This window comes from Microplitis mediator, chromosome 8 (genome assembly GCF_029852145.1).
Source record: "Microplitis mediator isolate UGA2020A chromosome 8, iyMicMedi2.1, whole genome shotgun sequence".
NCBI lineage: Eukaryota > Metazoa > Arthropoda > Insecta > Hymenoptera > Braconidae > Microplitis > Microplitis mediator.
The window spans coordinates 1,646,088-1,665,155 of NC_079976.1; the positions used below are offsets into that span (position 1 = coordinate 1,646,088).

Below are 19,068 nucleotides of genomic sequence, written 5' to 3' on the forward strand. Positions count from 1 at the left end.
CAAACTCACGTCTGATCCAACCGCACACGTTTTTTAAATCACGTGCTCATGCACCTGCCGCTACTTTGTCATCAAAAAATTTCCAGTATCAGCATCAAAATATATTTAATTCAATGATTAATAATTAATGGATCTGATAATTAAATGGAGCGCATACTGGACCTATAGTATTGGAGTATTTTTATTCATAAATTATTTAAATATTTATTTTTTACTCAGTTCTGTCACTGATTACTTGACTAATAATTTACAAGATGGTCAGACTTACGACTACGTCATCGGTAATTTATTTTAATTATCAATATTATTAATTATTAATTACTATTTAATAAATTATTTGAATTTAAGTTGGAGCCGGTAGCGCGGGTATCACATTAGCAGCGAAATTAATTGACGCAGGACACAAAATAATAATAATTGAAGCTGGAGGACCGGCTCCAACTTTCGCGGACATCCCAGTCCTGGCTCCGCTCTTCCAACTTTCAAATTATGACTGGCAGTACAAAACCATTCCGCAGAATCATTCATGCAAAGCGTTAATTAATAACGTACGTATGCTTTAATTATCAAAATGAATGATAAATTTTTAAATTTATCGGTAAATAATTGCAGCAAAGTCTGTGGCCAATGGGAAAAATATTAGGCGGCTCCAGTAGATTGAATTACATGGCCTATGTTGAAGGACATCAAGATGACTACCGGTGGTTTGATGATTACCATAGTCAGTATCATATTCATTTGATTATTTAAAATTTATGTGGCTAATTTAATTAGGGAAATTTAATTGCAGATCATAAGCTAAGTAATGACTCAGTAACTGACAATCCAAGCTGGTGCTCAGAATTATGCGAGGCGATACTCCAAAGCGCTGAGGAAATAAATCAGTCGAAGAAAATTTATGAGTCATTTGATTTTAATAAAGTTAAATTAACAATTAACGGTGGGGAGAGATGGAGTACTGATAGATTATTGAAACCGCGATATGGAAATAATTTGAAAGTTGTAACCCATGCTCTCGTTGATAAAGTACTCGATTATTTAATTTCGAATTTAAATTATAAATTTAATTATTCGAAATTAGTAGTAATTAATTTTTTTTTAGATTAAATTCAAATCTAATAGAGCAGAAGCTGTAGAATTAATCAAGTGGGGAAAAAGATTTGTCGTTTATGGAAGTAAGGGAGTGATCATTAGCGCGGGAGCTATTGGAACTCCGAAGTTACTGATGCTCTCGGGTATCGGTCCCAGGAATCAACTGGAAAATTTGAAAGTAATTTATTATTTTTAATTTTTAATGTAAGTAGGTCATTAATTTTTATTAATTGCAGATCAAAGTAATCAGTGATCTGCCTGTGGGTAAAAATTTAGTCGATCATATTCTGACTGGAATCGATTTGGTGATTCTTGATAAAAGTTTATCCATCAGCGTGCCGCAGTTACTGAAACCAACTTCAGCTTTTAATTATTTTTTATCTAGACAAGGTGAGTAATTTACTCATCGAGTAATTAGATTGTTAATTTGTTTATTTTTAGGCCCATGGACATCTGCAGGCATTGAAGTCGTAGGAACGATTGCTAAGAACAGTTCTCCGGACCTCCAGTTTATGGTAATTCCCGTAGGAGTTTCGCAAGACAATGGAGTAGTTCTCCGAAAAGCCATGGGAATAAAAGACAAAGTAAAATGATGATGATTAAATTATTTTGCGTGGTTACAATTATCAGTAATTAATTATTGATTAGGTTTTTGATGAGTACTTTGCTCCGCTGGCCTACAAGACTGCGGTGACAATAGCTCCAGTTTTGTTGCATCCTAAAAGTACTGGAGAAGTTAAATTAAAGAGTTCTGATCCTCTAGATGATGTTATTATCAATCCAAATTATTTAGCATCCAAAGATGACGTGTCTGTTTTAATTAAAGGTAGTGGTAAAATATTTTATTGATGATCATCAAGTTGCTGTAAAAAAATTTAATTTTAAATTGACTGTAAGTTGATGTCATTTAATTTGCACAGTAAAATGTTGCAGTCAACTTGATGTCAAATTACAGCAGTGATTTACGTCAACTTTGCCGTCAATTTGGCTCTCAGTAAATTTATTATCACTTTTAAAAATTTATTTCGACCTAAACTGTCATCTAGGTCTACGTCTAATAGAAAAACTCATCAGTACAGAAGCAATGAAGGCCCTCGGTGCTTCATTGTACAAAAAACCTTTCCCAGGATGTGAAAATCTCAACTTCGGTACTGATGATTACTGGGAATGTTACGTACGTCAGTTAACACTGACCTCTTATCATCCAGCGGGGACATGTAAACTAGGAAGTGTAGTAAATAATTCATTCAGGTAACATTTTATGTTATTATAATTTGAAAAAATATAATATACACGCGTCCAACATTTATACATTACTGTTCTTAAAATTACACTAATTCCTACTTTATATAAACGAGCCAAGTAAATAATTGAATGAATAATTACAGAGTTTTGGGTACAAAAAATCTGTACGTCGTCGATGCCTCAGTGCTACCGTCATTACCCAGCGGCAACATAAATGCAGCAGTGATGATGATTGCCTCGAAAGCTGCTGATTTGATAATTAAATCAGCAAATAAACTAAACAATTTTCATATTAAGAATATAAAATCTTGTACAAATAACTACAGTAATATTCTAAATAATTTTAATGATGATGTATGTCTTAAATCCGCTTGATCACTGATCATTTAATTGCTAAATTAAACAAAATTTTGTGCTAATGAATTAATGATTAAAGATAATTAAATACAATAAAATAAATTAACGGGTGTTACGAGCGCGACTGTGATAATGCGACCGCTGGTTCCTGTGGTCATTTTTGTGGTGCTGATGCTGGTGATGATTTCGGTGCGAGCGGTCGGATTGCCGGTCGCGGTCTGATTGACGATCGCGGTCTGGCTGACGATCGCGGTCAGGTTGACGATCGCGGTTGTAAGGATGATTGCGACCACGTCTGCTGTCGTCTTTTGGCGTCGGGAACGAGTTCATTTGGCTCGGATACATTCCCATACCAGGTGGCATAAAAGTCGGAAGCATATTGTGGGCTATGTTGAACATCATTGAATTTTCCAACTGGTTTCCATACTGCAGGACATTCCCATTGTCCATTTTATTTAAAGCTCCTTTTCCGTCGTTCGTCTGACGGTTTTTCAACATCAACATGCGGTTGAAAATCGACGTGCCCTCAAATAAACTCAGCGCGTAGGGAACCGATACCGCGTGTTTGAATGTTACGAAACCAAATGATTTTTGTGTACCGTCACGATCTTTTGGAATGTTTACTTTCTCCAATGGCCCGGCCTAAAAAATATAATTTTTTTATTATTATTGTAATTATTAATTGGTAATTTAAATTTAAATAAATAATTTACCTGCAGAAATAATTCATACAGAATTTCATCAGTACATTTAGCACTCAAATTTCCGCACCAAATAGTCCTGGCGTCTTCGTCCATTTTGAATTTTATTATTTAATTTACTTTTATTTATCTAAAGTATAAGTATATTTTTAAAATAATATTTATATTATATATATTTACATATATATTATTTGTATGAATGTTTATAGCCTCAAAAACACGACGTAAGATAACACAAGACCCACAAGACTAAAGAAAAGAAACAAGTGATGAAAAATAAAAAAAAATTGTGAGCTTGCGGCGAACTTCAGTCAGGAAAAAAATTCTTACCGACTGCCGCTAAAATTCAAAACTTCAAAATGCCACCGGCAGATGTCAGATTTGAATAGAAGAGATGCGCGCGCAGATTGACGCCAATTGCCGCCAAACGACCGGCATCTATCAAAGTATCAAGCTCTAGTCATCGCTGGTCTTTCACACCAATTAGTTGGTAATTAATTGACTTGAAATTTAAAATAATTTACTAATTAGTCATTTTTTAAATAAATACAAGAGACTGGTGGTTTTAAAAAGTACGATAAGGTAAATATGACAGCATATATAAGTAATAAATAAAAATATAAAATTAACGCCATTGTTGGTAATAAAAAATTTTTGCGCCTGCGCTAATAATTTCCCTTGTCCATTTTAGCTGGTGGCTGGTGATCTCCTCTCGTTCTTTCTTCGTCGTTAGCGGCAACGGTTATGCCGTTTAGCGATCGATTTCTCCTGTGTAATTGTTTCTAAATCGTATTAATACCTGAATATATTTATATATTTATTCATTAATCCCGTTAAATAATGACAGCTAATTATCTGTAATTAAATACTCGGATTACGTAACATTTATAGCGTTTATTTGATCGTTTAATTGAACCTATAACCAAAGCCACGTGTTCCTCGTGTCCTGACATTTTTTATCTACAAGTCAGGTAATCATTACTTCAATTACTCGGGTTATTTTTTTTAAAATATTTAACCCGTTTTATTTTGATAATTATTTATTATTACGTGCATTTAATTTACTTGGTACGAGCACCCGGTATTGATTCTTTTGTGGCATCTTAACTGCGTATTTAAATTAGTACGTTAATTATTTTATTTAAAATCAATATTTTAAATTTTGTTGAGTAAATATTTATTATGGGGTACAGGAATTAATTAAAATTATTTTTGTTGCGTATTTAATTGGTGATTTTTTTTTTTGCTTAGTCAGGTATGCTGATACATTATGGCAGAGGGACGAGAGAGGAAGACAGAGTTTGTAGAAGGATGGTATCTTGGGCACACACTTGGGGAAGGAGCCTATGGGGAGTAAGTAACCATAACAAGTTTTAATTCTGTTGTATTCATCGATATAATAAACTCTGGTATCTACAGGATTAGTTTGTAGTTATCGGATTTGTTGACTGATTTTAAAATTATCCTCAAGTTAACATGAGTGTGAATGTAGCAGACAGACAATTTAAAATTTTCGGATTTTTTTTCAACAAATCGATTCCAAAAATCATCAGACTAAAAATATGCACATGTCGAAAATTTAAAAATCTAGAGGTGCAATTTTTTAAATTATTATTATTTTTTTTTTTTTTTTATTTATCGTTTTGTAAAGAATTCAAAAATTCTTAAACGTCGGCTAACTTCAATATCAAATTTAAAATTGTGAAATAGCTGATAGCCGACAACTTTTTTTTATTTTAAACGAAGATAAAAAATTTATTTCAACTGCGCGTTATTAGGAAAAATTTTTCAGGAACAGTTTTTTAAAATTCAAATTGACAATTAGTTGTCATGTCATGAGTGTGAATGTAGCAGATACACAAATTTAAAATTATTAATAAATATAGTAAATAATTGATACAATGAAATTTGAAAAAAATGCGCATTTAAAAAATTTTGAAATTAATAAGTGCATTTTTTTTATTATTTATGTATTTATAATTTTAAACTTGTCCGATGTCTTCTACATTCACACTCGTGTCATGTCAATTAAGAATTTTTTTTGCCGCTTGGATTTTGATGGATTTTAAAAAAAAATCTATTTAATTTTTTTATTAAAAAATAAATAATTTTTAGTGAATTTTACTGTCGTATTTAAATAATTTCTTTGAAATGTCAAGTGGTTTTTTTTTCTTATAGAGAAAAAAATATTTGAAACAAACGGTTATAAATACTTGAAGTAGATAATATTTAATATTTATCAAGTTATTATAAAATAAATTTAAGTAATTGATAAGTCTAAAGGTTAAGAATTTATAATAGTCTGGGAATAAATTAAATAAAAGTCTTTGATAATATAAATGAATAGAAGTCAAATATAAATGAATAAAATTACAATAAGTCAAATAATAATAAATTTAAATATTTATCACAAAAAAAAAGATAAATTCTAAAAGACTTAATCTTTTTTCGTAGAGTAAAGTTAGTAATAAACAAATCAACCGGTGAAGCGGTAGCTATGAAGATGATTAACTTGAAAAAACATCCAGATGCACGTCAAAATATCCACAAAGAGACAACGGTACATCGTATGCTATCGAATCCCCACATAATCCGATACTTCGGGCAGCGAAGCGAGCCGACTATGGAGTACATTTTTCTCGAGTACGCATCGGGGGGTGAATTGTTCGATAGAATAGAACCGGATGTCGGTATGCCCATGCGAGAAGCCCAGAAATATTTTCGCCAGCTGATAACCGCCGTCGAGTATCTCCACTGTCGGGGGGTCGCGCATCGCGATTTGAAACCCGAAAATTTGCTTCTCGACGAGAAGGACAACCTCAAGATCACGGACTTCGGACTGGCGACGGTCTACCGTCTCCAGGGTAAGGAACGTTGCCTAGAAAAACGCTGCGGCACTCTTCCCTACGTCGCCCCCGAGGTTCTCGTGAGACCCTACCACGCGGAACCCGCGGACATCTGGTCCTGCGGGATAATTCTGGTGGCTCTGCTAGCCGGTGGTAAGATGAATTCAAAATAAATTTGTCTAGTTCAAGAGCTTAAACTCTTATCTCAGTTGATTTGCATGCTTCAGTCTAATCGTCGGTATGTGCGCAGAGCTGCCATGGGACGAGGCAGATGTCAATTGTCCGGAGTACAAAGCCTGGAGGGAAGCAAGACACCTGGAACTCACTCCCTGGAATAAAATTGACAACACCTCGCTCAGTTTGATACGGAAAATACTGACCCATTCACCAGCCTCGAGGATCAAGATTCCAGATATCAAATTACACCGTTGGTACCTGAATGATTTAGACAAAGGTAAAATTTATTCATTCATTCATTCGCTACCCAGTAAATTATTGCTATCATTTAGTCACGTACTTGATAATAATTGTAAGCTCTATTGTTTTCGTAGACAGGTACTGAGTGACTCTGAGCTGATTTAAAGTCTCAGGGGTACTTAGTACCCATCTCTGAGAACACTTCCAACCAACAGACATTCCAGGATTTTATTCTACGAGTACTCAGCAGTAACAAAAGCTTTTGTCTTTGCTTTGGTAATACAGCTCTATGACTGTAATTGAGTTTCATAAAGCTAGATTACCAAAGCAAAGTACATAAGCCCGAGCATCATCATTTATTTAATAATACTGTCACTATTAATTTTACCTAATGAATATTTTATTTGTCCGTCGTACTGTCTTTGGTCATCTAGCTGTATGATTGGTTTTAATTCATAAAGCTAGAATACCGAAGTAAGAACGGCGGGTATCTCCAGCTGTAATTGTCCATTTAATTGTCGAATATTTAATTACTACTCGTGTATTAATTATGACGGGAAATTAATTATAAGATGAATGTTTATTTATTTATTTATAGAAACTCCTGCGAGTAATACCGATGGTGCGGAAAGAAAATCAAAAATAAAACGGTACAGTGACGAAGACTGCAACAACAGAGTATGTCTTTCTCAACCGGAATTCCCAAGCGTAAATCCATCTGTTCATGTCAACTTGGACGAGCGACCGGGATTCTCATTTTCGCAACCCGCAGCTCTAGAGGATTTACTTTTGTCAACTCAACCGGTTCAAAATACCCAAAACTCGACTCAAAACTCGTTCCAGAAATTGGTGAGACGGATGACGAGGTTCTTTGTTAAGACTGACTGTGATGAAACTGTCACGAGACTTATTGATACAATTGAAAAACAAAATTACACTTATCGGATAAATGAAACTGGAATTGTAAGCATTTTAATTATAATTATAATTGTTACTGTTACTGTTAATTTTATAATTACTCAAGTTATTTATTAATAATAATTATTTAAGGTGACAATATCGACGGTAGACAGAAGGAAGATGCCATTGGTATTCAAGGCCATAATTGTAGAAATGGATAGTCAAATTCTATTGGACTTCAGACTGTCAAAGGGAGACGGTTTGGAATTCAAACGACGGTTCGTTATCATAAAGGAAGCCCTTGAAGACGTTATTGTTAGAGGACCGGTAACTTGGCCACTTGCTGTCGCGACTCAATCGATGCCGTAATTTAATAAATTTATATTTATTATTTATTTTATATTTTTAAGTATTCACACATGCATTCAATAAAAAATATTTTTTGTATCGATATATTTTTAAAAGTCTGTTATAAATATACAATAATGATAATAACAATAATTATGAATTTTTTTTTATTGTATAATGAAATTATATATATTTACATGTCAAATTTATAATTCATTGATAATTATATTTTATTTAAATATAAAATTATTGACGATCACTCCGTTGGTTTACACCAAAAGAGTCGGCAGAGGTTTCTTTCCCGGCCAGGCTTCCTTGGCGTACTTCTTCTTCTTGGGCTCGTGAGCGAGCGTTTCTGCAGTCGCGGGTATCTCTGGTATCGGAGGCACCACGTCCTGCTGCATCTGACTCGGCGTCATGTCGACATCCGGAGCAGGGTTCGGTAGCGCGATGCCCAGCCGCGAGGTAACAGACGTCAGCGACGAGTAAGGATTGTTTGAATGAGACGAGGGCGTGTATTGCTCTGGTGGTAAATCCTGGTACAGGTGCGAGGTATTTATTGGCTGGAAGTGTTTCATATGATGATGGTGGTGGTGATGGACGTCATCTGACAGCGATATCAGTCCTCCTTCAAGCCTCATTCTCTTGCTAGGTACCACTGTCGTCTGCACGAGGTTGCGGAAACGTCCAACAGACGGATCAACGTCTTCTGGGTTAATGACTTCCTCATCATCATTGAATGTAATTCCTTTCTTTTTACGTTTTCTAGTCGATTTATGTACATCGTCATCAGTTATTCCTAACATTGATATTCTTCTATTGTGCGCAGTATTAAATTCCGTTAAATTCTAAAATAAAATATAATTTAATTATAAAGAAACTAAATAAAATATTTACATGGATGAAATGTGTACTTACATCAAGTTCCGTTTCAGTCTCAGGTAATCCAAGCAAACCACCAGCATCGACATCATCCGAAGATTTTTCCAACTCTTCCATGATCGTCCTCGCTCCCGTCTGCGGTCTTTCGCGTATGATATAATAGCGCGTTGATGCTCCGAAATGAAATGTGCTATCAATGGGCAGCTGAGTCGGTTTATTTCCTTCTAGTCTCAGACTTCCAATGTACGTTCCATGCGCTAGACAATTTAAATAATGTCAGTCTCTAATAAATACGTAAACTAACCAACTAAACTTTTTACCTCTCTCTCTCTCTCTATCTATATAACCTAGTTATTTTAAAAAAATAAATAAATAAATAAAATAAAATACTTACTGCTACCAAGATCAACTAAAAAAGCTCGATTTAAATGTTTGTGATAAACAAGAGCCGCATGCACACGCGAACATGACGCATGGTCGATGCAAAAGTCATTCAACTGTTGATTCCGTCCGAACAGATAGCATTTTTTTTCGTCCACCATCAGTTTCTATCAAAACAATTGTCAATTATAATTCATTCTTCGCAATAGTGATTCATTTATTTATTTAAAAATACGAATATAAATAAACGTCAATTGTTTTTACCTGAATTAACTTGTCACCTTTCAAAACGTCCAAGTGCAATCCAACTGGAGGTTTTCCAGCCCTGGAAAAATTAATTTTATTTAATTATAATTATCTTAATTGCAATTACTGTATATATTTTATATTTATAATTTGTTTAAAAAAAATTTACCAGTTCGGGACCTCATAATGGTTGGCCATGTTTTCAAATTTAATTATCAATTAAAATATATAATTAAAATCACCGCTCAATCATTATATATTTAAAAAATATATTATCTTTGATATTTTACACATTAAATACTTTATGTTATTAAACTTTTATTTATTTATCTATATATATTTTTATTTACTCCACCCGATATAGAAATTAAAATGGCGGACTCTCACCATGATGGAGTTACTGTCGAATTATTTACAAATACAATTACCGTACATGCCTTACTCAATATATTTCATATATTTAGTATATTTACATATAAACTCCTCCCGGAAAGAGAATTGCCATCGGAAGTTCCCCCGCCACGATTTTTTTCAAACTGCGCGCGCGCGAAAAAAAGAGGGGGAACTTTTAGCGCACGGAAACTCTAGAGTGGGAGGAAAAACCGGAAACTTCCGAGCCAAACTCTTGCAGGAAATTGGAAAAATGTGTCTCCAATTTTACCCGCATATGTGTGTTAGTACATATATTTTATATATATGAGGATAACCTACAAAAATAATAATAAGCTGCAAAAGTGAGTGGATTCTAAACAAGTAAATTATTTTTGAATAATTTAATTGTTTATTGATAAATTTGTCTTGATATATATTTGTTAGAATTATAGATATATTTATATATATGTGTGTTAGCATATATTTGAATATTAATTAATAACAAATTATTTATTTCAAACAACAAAGTGCCCATTTAGTTTCTTAACCTCGTGGTGAATTCGAGGGGCTGATTATTTTTTTTTGAGGTAAAGTATTTTATTAATTACTCATATTATAATTATATATATATTTATTTATGTAAAAATTAATATAAATTTACCAGCCTTGGGATTTATTAAAATTGTTACCTAAGTTATTTTGCGTCACAATAAATTTTATCTCAAGGACAATCTTGTTTACTGATTCTATTTATATATTTACGTATTTCTATAGATATATATGTAATTTAATTCATTATTAATATATATATTTTATTACAGGTACTGTGGGTTGATAATTTATCTGATGAAAATAAATAAATAAATAAATAGATTTAAAATAAAATGCAATGGAGTCGCAAAGTTGTGATCCTTATGAGCAGCGTCTGCTTTCAGTCTACGAGAGTTGTTTAGAAAAAAATGAGTCATCTTTAACGGAAGAAGGCCTGCGTTGTCTGTGTGATAAATTACAACTTGAAGAACGTGGTAATGAGTTAATATCAAATTTACTGAACAAAACTGGAGATGTCTGCTGCAAAATAACATTCCAAGAGTTCAGGGACGGGCTTTTAAATCTCCTGGACAGTACGCAGAATCTCGGGGGTAATATCGATGATGATGAGGAAGTCGAAGACAAAGTTATTGAGACTTCGATAATAAAACAGTACAGCCGCATAAGTAGTCCGTATATGAGTCAGTTGGCGATCAGCAGCTACGGGGATTTGAATGTCGTGTTGAAGAATAATTCGGTTATCATCAGCGATGGGTCTGTGAAGAGAATGCTGGAGCAGCTGTTCCAGAAGCTAGATACTGATGAAGACGGACTGATAACTTTCAACGAATTTCTTATGCTCTTTCAGAATAACGGTAATAATTTGGAGGACACGTCATTGGGTACTGAGTGGAGCGATAACCATTCCGAGGATGGATGCAAGAGAAGTTTTACCATGATGGGGCCTGACCATACCGGTTTTATTGAACGGAGGAGTGTAATTAATTTATGGCAGTTGGCGGGAGTAAGTGATGCAATTGTCCTGCTCAATGAATTGTCAATAACTGATGGTGCGAATATTAATTTATCTGAATTAATAAGTGTCCTGACACAAGAGCTCCAGAGTTTGGCTCATGAACCAAAAGATTCGGAGATAACAAACACTCATTTGGATATTTTACGAGCGACATTAATTTTGTATCAAGAGGAAGTTAGATCGATAAATGTTCTGATTGATCAGTTGACACGCGAGCGCGATAAATTGAAGATCGACGTCGCGGAAGCTAATGAGCGCGCGAATATACTCGCTCAGGAGATTGATGAGAATCACGCGAAGATTGAAAAATCTAAGAATGATCAAATAAAATTAATTGAAGTCCGGCATTCTGAGGTGATGAAAGATTTTAGTTTGCAGCAAGCAAGCGAACGGGAGGCACACATGGCGACGCTGAAATCACTCAATGCGCAGCTACAAGCGTGTCAACAAGAAGAACAATTGCTGAGAGGTAAATTAGCGGACGCGCTTCATGACAATCAAACTCTAGAGGTTGATAATCAAAATTTGACAGATCAAATAAATAAATTAAAAATATCAAACAATCAGTTACTGATTCAGGTACAGGCGCTCGCTGCCGAGTGCGACGAAGCCGAGCACTGCGACGAGCGTGAAAACGAACAAGTTATTTCGCTGGTTGATCGGATTAAAAAACTACAAAGTGAGTCCTCGTTGCTGCGCGATCAGAATGACGAGCTCACGTCCGAGATTGAGTTATTGAAGTCGCGATTGACTTGCGATAAAATAAATAAATATTCCATGACTTTGAATAACAGCTTTGCTGATTCAACTAGCGATGAGTCGAACAGTGTCACTGATTATGAGCCACTCGGCAAACAAGTTCCTGAGTTTAAAATAATCAAGGAGACTGATAATTATGATAACGATCGTAGAATTATGATGACATCAAATTTACCAAACGCCATTGCTTCGATAATAAATGATTTGAAAAGTCTACCGATTGATTGTTCATTGAAACGCAACATCTCGGAATTCATAAGTGAGTTGGAGTCACATTTAGATAAATCAAAGGTATCTGACGATGGTGATAAGAATGATTTTGAGTCCGAGATAATAAAAGCTGATGGAGATAATGAAGAATGTAAAGAACGTACGAGTTCACTTAGAGATTTTGTTGTTAATAAAAATAACAAACGTATTATGTCGCAAAGTGATGAATTTATTAGTAGTAATATTGATAATAATAATTATAATATTTGTGGTAGCAGTAGTAGTAATAATATTAGCAAAAGTAAAACGTCATTACGTGATTATCCACCGAGGAAAGAATCCTGGGATGCTAAAATAGATAGACGTGATTCGGTGTTGAGCATTGATGTTACCGATGGTAACAATGATCTAGATAATTTGCGTAAGGATCGTGATAGACTGAGTTGTTTATTGCAGGAGCAAGAGGTAAAGCATAATAATGAGAAGAAAATTTTGCAGGAGCAGTGTAAGAAACTTGAGACTGATTTAGAATTATTGAGAAATGAGTATTATCAGTGCGAAGATTACTGGGAAAATAAATTGGAAGAGGAGAGACTGATTGTGGAACAAGAGCAGAAGATAACAGATGATAAGCTTACGGAATTGATCAACAAAATAGCTGAGTACGAGGAACAGTTTAGCGGCGGTGATAAGAAAAATGACGGGAGACTGTCCCCGATTGATGAGAAGTTCAATTTGGAGCAGTCGTACACCGATCTGGAGGACGAGTTTGAGGAATTCAGGAGGCGGATGCAAGAAACGTTGGAGGAGAGAGAGAATGAGCTGATGATTATGCAGGAAAAATTGAAGGCATTTGAAAAAGATTCCATTGACGCTGGGGTCCAGGTTCCTGATGACGACAAGTCTGGCAAGAAAGTATTCAGTGCTGTAGGTTTTAATTACGTGCTTCCAAATGATGCTGTTGTTAATTTGTCCCACTTTGGACACAATTCAAAGTCATTTGAACGGGGAAAGCTCAACAAGATAACGGAGCATGTGCCTGATGTTCAGATTAAAGTGAAGTCGGAGTGCTACTGTCAGCAGGTGGATCCGTCGTCGACTGACGAGTTCTCGCGGCTACAGAAGACCGAGTTGCAGCGGATGCTTCAAAAGAAAACTCAGAGTGCGCATATCAAGTGCACGTCGTTGATAAAGCAGAAGGACTGTCTCGTAAAAGAGATAATGGAGCTGCAGAACTTCCGGAACAGTCGTTTGTATCAAAGTGACGGTCAGAGCAGCAAAGTCGACATAAATTTTATCCAGAGTCTTATGACCAAGGTTCACTTACTGGATGGAAAGAAGAAGCAGTTGCAGATCAGTTTGAAACACCAAAAGCAGTGCACTGATAAAATGATTGAGTGCATTTGGAAGCAGCATTACAGCGAGCGGTCTAGTCTCGAGCACGTTTTAAAAGAAACCCAGACTTCGCTCAAACAGTATTTGGCGGTAAACAAAATTCAAATGCAAAAACTTGCAAAGTCGGATATGCTTATCAAGGATTTGTATGTCGAGAATACTCATCTTAAAGCAAAAGTCGATCGTCTTAGCGAACGGTGCATCGTTTTGGAAAATTGCGAAGCTAAGTCGACCTCAGTATGACCTTACGTCTACTTTATCGCTGCCTTGGTGTGTACACTCTAGCATTTATTTAACATTCCTGCTGTTTTGCACTCGAGGATCATATAGATTTTTTTTTATATATTTTTTTAGTACCCTCATTATTTATAAATTACAATTAAATTTATTTTTTCATAGTATTAATATTATAGATAAATATTAATTTCTCTCTGTCCGGTTGGTTGTCACAACCGTATTGTTAATTAACTTGGAGTTGTAATTTCAAATATTAAGGGTAATCCCAGAATGTGCCCGCCACTTTTTTTAAAAAACTAAACAACAGATTTTTATTTTGTCGGGTTTTAAAAAAATTTAACTGTTGATTAACAGGAAAAAAATCTGATTTTGCTATCAGATAAATTAATTTACACTGCGATTTTTTGTTAATTGAAATTTTTTTAAAATCTAACAGAAAAATAGTAATGACTTTTCACGATTAATTTTTTAAAATGGGGGCCATCTGTTCTTGCGTAATTACGCGCATACTTTTCCAAATAAAAAATATTCTTTTGAATATTATCACTGATCAAAAAAAATTTAAAAGAATATTTTTTGTAAAAAAAAATAAAGTTAACAACTGGGTAATTAAAATAATTATAAAAATTGTTAATTAATAATTAAATTTATACTGCTGCCATATGGAATTTTTTTTAGTACTATGGCTATTTAATAATAAATAATCTCACGCCTTGTTAATAAAAAATAATAATAATACAGTTAATAATCGGTGCTGTTTAAATTAATTTTTAATAAAAAAAACAAATTGCCTTCATATATTAAGATAATTCCATGATCTTATTCCATCCGTTTAAATAATTATAATTATAATATATTTATTAATCAATTAATTAATTAATTAACTATTAATTCAAATTTTTTTCAGCGACTGTAAAATTAAAAAAGTTATATTAATATTTTGATACATTTGTGATTTATAATAATTATAAAAAATGTAAATTTTATTTAAATTATACACAATTTTTGTTAATTTAAATAATTGAATGTCTCGTTAGCCAAAGAGGTGGAAAAAAATGAATAAATAAAATTACAGTTTAAATTTAATTGTTTGTAATTACGTAATTAGTAATTATATTGTATGAACTGTATATAGATTAAGTTGTAGATTAATTGCTAGACTAAAACAATTAATAAATAACGACTGTAAAAAATTTATCACATCACGTTAATGTTAAAAATGAAATTTGTGTTGGAAATTGAAGTAATAAAAAAAATTTAGACTGATTAAAGTGTTGATTATTTTATTTACACTACTCTAATAATTAAATACTTATTAATGGGTATAAATGCAGTAAAATACTTTTGTTGCAGTAAAGAAAAAGAAAAAAAAAGAATTAATTAATTTACAATTACGTTATTATTTAGTAATTAGAAAATCAGTTTATATTAAAAACTATACAACTTAATTACAATTAAGAAAAAAGCAAAGTCTATTTGCATTTACATTATTTGTAATTAATAATTAATAATATTTCAATTAATAATAACAGTAATATAGTAAATAGTAAATAATAATAATAATTATGCATCTGTATCTAGTGTTTACATTCATAAAGTTCATACAAAATATTTATGTTTTTTCTTAATTAATCTAGTTTATGATATTACACACTTTTATTTTAAATTCACTCGCTACAGCTTTAAATCAAATAAGTAATTTAAATATAATAAAAATAATTCAAAAATCGAATGATTATTTTAAATATTATTATTAATTATGAATTTTTATTTTTTTGCTTGAGATTTTATATTCACTTTTTAATTAAAATTTTTCTTTTTTTTTGTATTTTGTGTTTAGAACCATAGATTTAAATTTAATTATCGATTCAATGATTCCGATATTTATTTCTTAGTTTCGGTGATTGCCAATGCGCAGCCACGGTCTTTGCCCCGCAATTTTACACCAAGTACTTTTTCAATCTTGCCAATTACCATTTGATTGGGTATCCCACGTCCAGCTTCGTAATCATTTATTACTTGAGCTTTTTCATTTACTTTCTGTTAATAAATTCAAGTTATTAGATTATTTATTTTCGTATCCAATACCTAGATCATTGAAAACAAAATTTTTAAAATATTTATTAATAATTTCGTATTAAAAAAAAAAAATTATATTTTGCTAATTACTGTCCGGTATTTTAATTTTGAGTATAAATCGATTTATTGAAATAAAAATTTGTAAGAGGGAAAAATTCTAGTATTGACATATTTTAGACTACAAAATTTATGATTCATAAATAAAATAATTTGACCTCAAAAATGTTTATAGTTCAGAAGTTTAATAACAAAGTTTACGATCACTAAATAATTTTTATTATTAATAATTCATAGATCCGCGGTTTGAAAAATTACATGAGTGTGAATGTATCAGACAGACAAATTTAAAATTATTAATAAATCTAGTAAATAATTAATAAAATAAAATTTCTAAAAAATGCGCATAAACTTTCTAAAATCTTAGCGCATATTTCAAAAGTATTCACAAAAATTTTAAATATAGATGACAGCAACGGAAACAAAATGAAAATAATTTTTAAAAAAATGTAATTTGCTTACAAAAAAAAAAAAATCTTTATTTCTACTATTAAATAAATTAATTTTTAAATAATTGCGAGTATCAGATGGATGGAAATAAATTGTGGTTTCAAATATAAGAAAAAATAAATAAATTACCGTAGCAAGATCTTTTTGTGATAGGCCTTTACTTTGTCGTCCTTGTTGGATTAATTTACCAAGATCCAAAGGTACTGTCTCGTGTTTCAATTCTTCTGTTTCACGATCTAGTTTAGCTGTATTTTTAGTATTGACATGCTGTTTATTAGACCCACCTCCCCCTACAACAATTTTAAATAAAAAAAACACAAATATTGATTTTTATAATCATTTTATTTTTTGTGGCCATGCCGATTCTTTATTGAATATTTTGTAACTTTTTAGTCCAACGTTTCGCACATAGTATACCTACACTGTTAAAAATAATTTGAAAATTACAATAAAAAAGGAATTGAATTTTTATAACTAGATATTTGAATTGTATTTTCAATGGAAAAAGCTTTAAATTTAATATACGTAATTTTATAATCAAGCTGGTATTCAAAATTAATGATCCAGAAGTTAACAGACAATCGGAAATTTTCAGATTTTTTTTTTTACTGGAGAATTACAAAAAAAAAAAAAAAAAACTAAAAATATGCACATGTAGAAAATTTAAAAAACTAAAGATGCAATTTTTCAAATTTTTTTTTTTAATGATTTATTCTTTAAAAAAATACAAAAATTATCAGATGTCGGCCAACTTCCGTTTCATTCAAAATTAAGAAAAAAAATATGAATTTTAATAAACGTACTTAAAATTTATACTTGATTTTCAAATTTTTAAAACAAGTATCAAAAATTCTATTTGAAATTTCAAAATACTTATTTGAAAATTTAAAAAAAAGTATTTGAAAATCCAAAGTGTCAATTTGAAAATTCAAAAACGTGTATTTTAAATTCTATATGAAATTTCAAGCACAAATGTATGTGTTTATTGCGTTACATACAATCTTTGAAAATTCAAAAATTTTTTTACAGTGTATGGCATCTTCGGGACCTATTAACATTATTTATGAATTAAATAAAATTTTATACAAACCATAGATTTGACACAGAGATAATTATCGATATTTGATTTTAATTGATCTTGTACAACTGTGATAACGTTTGCAATAATTATTATGATCCTGAAGTTAGCAGACAATTAAAAACTTTAGGATTTTATTCTGCACAATTAAATTTGAAGAAAAACAGAAACTGAAAAAATGCACATGTAGAAAATTAAAAAGACTATCAGTGCAATTTTTAAAAATATTTTTATTTTTATAATTTATCGTTTTTTAAAAAATCCAAAAATTATTAGACGTCGGCTAACTTCAGTATCATATAATTATTATATTTAAATTGACATGACTATAACCACTAAAGGTAATTTAAATGTAATTTATCATTTGTGTATATAGATAGGGGTTTTAAAAAAAAATAGTCTTCAAAATTCTGTAAAACAATTGTTTCTAAATAATGTTAATAGGTCTCTGAAGATGCCACAGGTATACTATGTGCGAAACGTTGGACAAAAGTTAAAAAATAGTCAACGAAGGATCAGCAAGGCCATCAAAAATAAAAGTTAAAAAATTACTAATCATCCGATCACAGAAACTTAAAACATAACATAAATATTTATTGTTTACCAAAATAAAAATAAATTAGAATGACTTACATTTAACTTGAGTATCAACTGGAACTCCTTGACGACGAGCTGTATTAACAGCCTGAAAGAAATTCATTTGAATAAATTATTTCGTCAGCTAATAAATGTCTGCTTAAAATATTAAGCAAAAAAATAATTAAAAAATCATTACTTTTTCCGATTTCATCGCAGAACCTTTGGGAACTCGTTTTCTCAGAGTAATCGGCACAGTATCCCAGTCAGACATCTTGGGTTATTTAAACGGAGGATTTAAACAATATTTTAAGTGATGTATCTGTTATTACAATTGTAAATATCGGCTTTTGAATAATCGCTCACGTAGTCTATTTAGCTGTTTCACGGTATACGCAAACGTTTCTACGTATTCTATAGGGCAATAATAATAATAAAGGTTCTAGCAATTTCTGTCTGATCTCCCTGTGAGCTCCAAAATAAATAGTTCACTTGAATGCTGGTTTTTTTTGTAGATGGTCGTACTTACACTCGTCCGTCGACGCCGTCAACTTCTTTACCGACTATTTTATTTAATGATAAATAAATATACTGCTGATTTATAAAAAAAAGAATTAAATGAAAAAAACAAGTCTTGGAAATTTGAATTATTTATTGGATTTTAAATTTTAATTTATTATTGAATTTGAATTTCCCGCGATGAGCTAAAAATATTTTTAAAAATTAATATTTGCAGATTTAAAATTTAATTACTTGCAGGTTTCACTGTAATTAAATTTTGAAAATTTGAAAAAAGGGAAATGGTACCGATTTTTGACAGATGGAAATTTAATTTTTTTCGTGATACTGAAAGTTGCAGACATCAGAAAATTT

General features: G+C 31.8%; 6 protein-coding genes across 11 annotated transcripts; 3 read left to right on the forward strand and 3 right to left on the reverse strand.

Annotated features, from left to right (window-relative positions):
* Nucleotides 1–108: 108 nt before the first annotated feature.
* Nucleotides 109–2,712, forward strand: LOC130673352 (glucose dehydrogenase [FAD, quinone]-like). Its single transcript, XM_057478336.1, has 10 exons — nt 109–281; nt 349–548; nt 613–721; nt 791–1,026; nt 1,103–1,270; nt 1,329–1,482; nt 1,534–1,676; nt 1,741–1,918; nt 2,139–2,343; nt 2,481–2,712. Exons 1-10 carry the CDS (start codon nt 128–130, stop codon nt 2,710–2,712), a joined length of 1,779 nt encoding a protein of 592 aa, XP_057334319.1. The 5' UTR covers nt 109–127.
* An 84-nt stretch (nt 2,713–2,796) lies between these two features.
* On the reverse strand, nt 2,797–3,548 carry LOC130673357 (RNA-binding protein 7). The gene is made up of 2 exons (XM_057478346.1): nt 3,408–3,548; nt 2,797–3,336 (listed from the first exon to the last, which is right to left on the reverse strand). The coding sequence occupies exons 1-2, from the start codon at nt 3,489–3,491 to the stop codon at nt 2,797–2,799; spliced, it is 624 nt and encodes a 207-aa protein (XP_057334329.1). The 5' UTR covers nt 3,492–3,548.
* A 268-nt stretch (nt 3,549–3,816) lies between these two features.
* On the forward strand, nt 3,817–8,059 carry LOC130673353 (serine/threonine-protein kinase grp). 5 transcript variants are annotated; one of them, XM_057478337.1, is made up of 6 exons: nt 3,817–3,977; nt 4,647–4,748; nt 5,850–6,394; nt 6,492–6,695; nt 7,257–7,621; nt 7,709–8,059. In XM_057478337.1, the coding sequence occupies exons 2-6, from the start codon at nt 4,666–4,668 to the stop codon at nt 7,925–7,927; spliced, it is 1,416 nt and encodes a 471-aa protein (XP_057334320.1). In that variant the 5' UTR covers nt 3,817–3,977; nt 4,647–4,665; the 3' UTR covers nt 7,928–8,059. The 5 variants fall into 5 exon arrangements, with proteins under 5 accessions (XP_057334320.1, XP_057334324.1, XP_057334321.1 ...); XM_057478341.1 differs by having other exon boundaries at nt 3,825–3,977; nt 4,651–4,748; XM_057478338.1 differs by lacking the exon at nt 3,817–3,977 and adding an exon at nt 4,087–4,366.
* LOC130673355 (nuclear inhibitor of protein phosphatase 1) lies at nt 7,712–9,826 on the reverse strand. Its single transcript, XM_057478344.1, has 5 exons — nt 9,585–9,826; nt 9,434–9,494; nt 9,183–9,336; nt 8,825–9,045; nt 7,712–8,754 (listed from the first exon to the last, which is right to left on the reverse strand). Exons 1-5 carry the CDS (start codon nt 9,611–9,613, stop codon nt 8,176–8,178), a joined length of 1,044 nt encoding a protein of 347 aa, XP_057334327.1. The 5' UTR covers nt 9,614–9,826; the 3' UTR covers nt 7,712–8,175.
* A 262-nt stretch (nt 9,827–10,088) lies between these two features.
* On the forward strand, nt 10,089–14,742 carry LOC130673350 (blastoderm-specific protein 25D). The gene is made up of 2 exons (XM_057478334.1): nt 10,089–10,374; nt 10,609–14,742. Exon 2 carries the CDS (start codon nt 10,677–10,679, stop codon nt 13,959–13,961), a length of 3,285 nt encoding a protein of 1,094 aa, XP_057334317.1. The 5' UTR covers nt 10,089–10,374; nt 10,609–10,676; the 3' UTR covers nt 13,962–14,742.
* A 976-nt stretch (nt 14,743–15,718) lies between these two features.
* On the reverse strand, nt 15,719–18,669 carry LOC130673358 (endothelial differentiation-related factor 1 homolog). Of its 2 annotated transcripts, none has more exons than XM_057478347.1 (4): nt 18,395–18,669; nt 18,253–18,304; nt 16,671–16,834; nt 15,719–15,995 (listed from the first exon to the last, which is right to left on the reverse strand). In XM_057478347.1, exons 1-4 carry the CDS (start codon nt 18,467–18,469, stop codon nt 15,840–15,842), a joined length of 447 nt encoding a protein of 148 aa, XP_057334330.1. In that variant the 5' UTR covers nt 18,470–18,669; the 3' UTR covers nt 15,719–15,839. The 2 variants fall into 2 exon arrangements, with proteins under 2 accessions (XP_057334330.1, XP_057334331.1); XM_057478348.1 differs by having other exon boundaries at nt 16,671–16,831; nt 18,395–18,665.
* Between the last annotated feature and the right edge of the window lie 399 nt (nt 18,670–19,068).

Excerpts from the sequence above, each read along its gene's own strand:
- LOC130673352 (XM_057478336.1), top strand. The coding sequence starts at position 128 with ATGGATCTGATAATTAAATGGAGCGCATACTGGACCTATAGTATTGGA. Across the intron at positions 549-612 it reads GCAAAGCGTTAATTAATAAC|CAAAGTCTGTGGCCAATGGG; the intron begins GTACGTATGCTT and ends AAATAATTGCAG. Across the intron at positions 1,483-1,533 it reads TTATTTTTTATCTAGACAAG|GCCCATGGACATCTGCAGGC; the intron begins GTGAGTAATTTA and ends GTTTATTTTTAG.
- LOC130673357 (XM_057478346.1), bottom strand. The coding sequence starts at position 3,491 with ATGGACGAAGACGCCAGGACTATTTGGTGCGGAAATTTGAGTGCTAAA. Across the intron at positions 3,337-3,407 it reads TGTATGAATTATTTCTGCAG|GCCGGGCCATTGGAGAAAGT; the intron begins GTAAATTATTTA and ends TATATTTTTTAG.
- LOC130673353 (XM_057478337.1), top strand. The coding sequence starts at position 4,666 with ATGGCAGAGGGACGAGAGAGGAAGACAGAGTTTGTAGAAGGATGGTAT. Across the intron at positions 4,749-5,849 it reads GGGGAAGGAGCCTATGGGGA|AGTAAAGTTAGTAATAAACA; the intron begins GTAAGTAACCAT and ends CTTTTTTCGTAG. Across the intron at positions 7,622-7,708 it reads GGATAAATGAAACTGGAATT|GTGACAATATCGACGGTAGA; the intron begins GTAAGCATTTTA and ends TAATTATTTAAG.
- LOC130673355 (XM_057478344.1), bottom strand. The coding sequence starts at position 9,613 with ATGGCCAACCATTATGAGGTCCCGAACTG. Across the intron at positions 9,495-9,584 it reads CATTATGAGGTCCCGAACTG|GGCTGGAAAACCTCCAGTTG; the intron begins GTAAATTTTTTT and ends TAATTTTTCCAG. Across the intron at positions 9,046-9,182 it reads TTTAGTTGATCTTGGTAGCA|CGCATGGAACGTACATTGGA; the intron begins GTAAGTATTTTA and ends TAAATTGTCTAG.
- LOC130673350 (XM_057478334.1), top strand. The coding sequence starts at position 10,677 with ATGGAGTCGCAAAGTTGTGATCCTTATGAGCAGCGTCTGCTTTCAGTC.
- LOC130673358 (XM_057478347.1), bottom strand. The coding sequence starts at position 18,469 with ATGTCTGACTGGGATACTGTGCCGATTACTCTGAGAAAACGAGTTCCC. Across the intron at positions 18,305-18,394 it reads CTGCGATGAAATCGGAAAAA|GCTGTTAATACAGCTCGTCG; the intron begins GTAATGATTTTT and ends AATTTCTTTCAG. Across the intron at positions 15,996-16,670 it reads CACAAAAAGATCTTGCTACG|AAAGTAAATGAAAAAGCTCA; the intron begins GTAATTTATTTA and ends ATTTATTAACAG.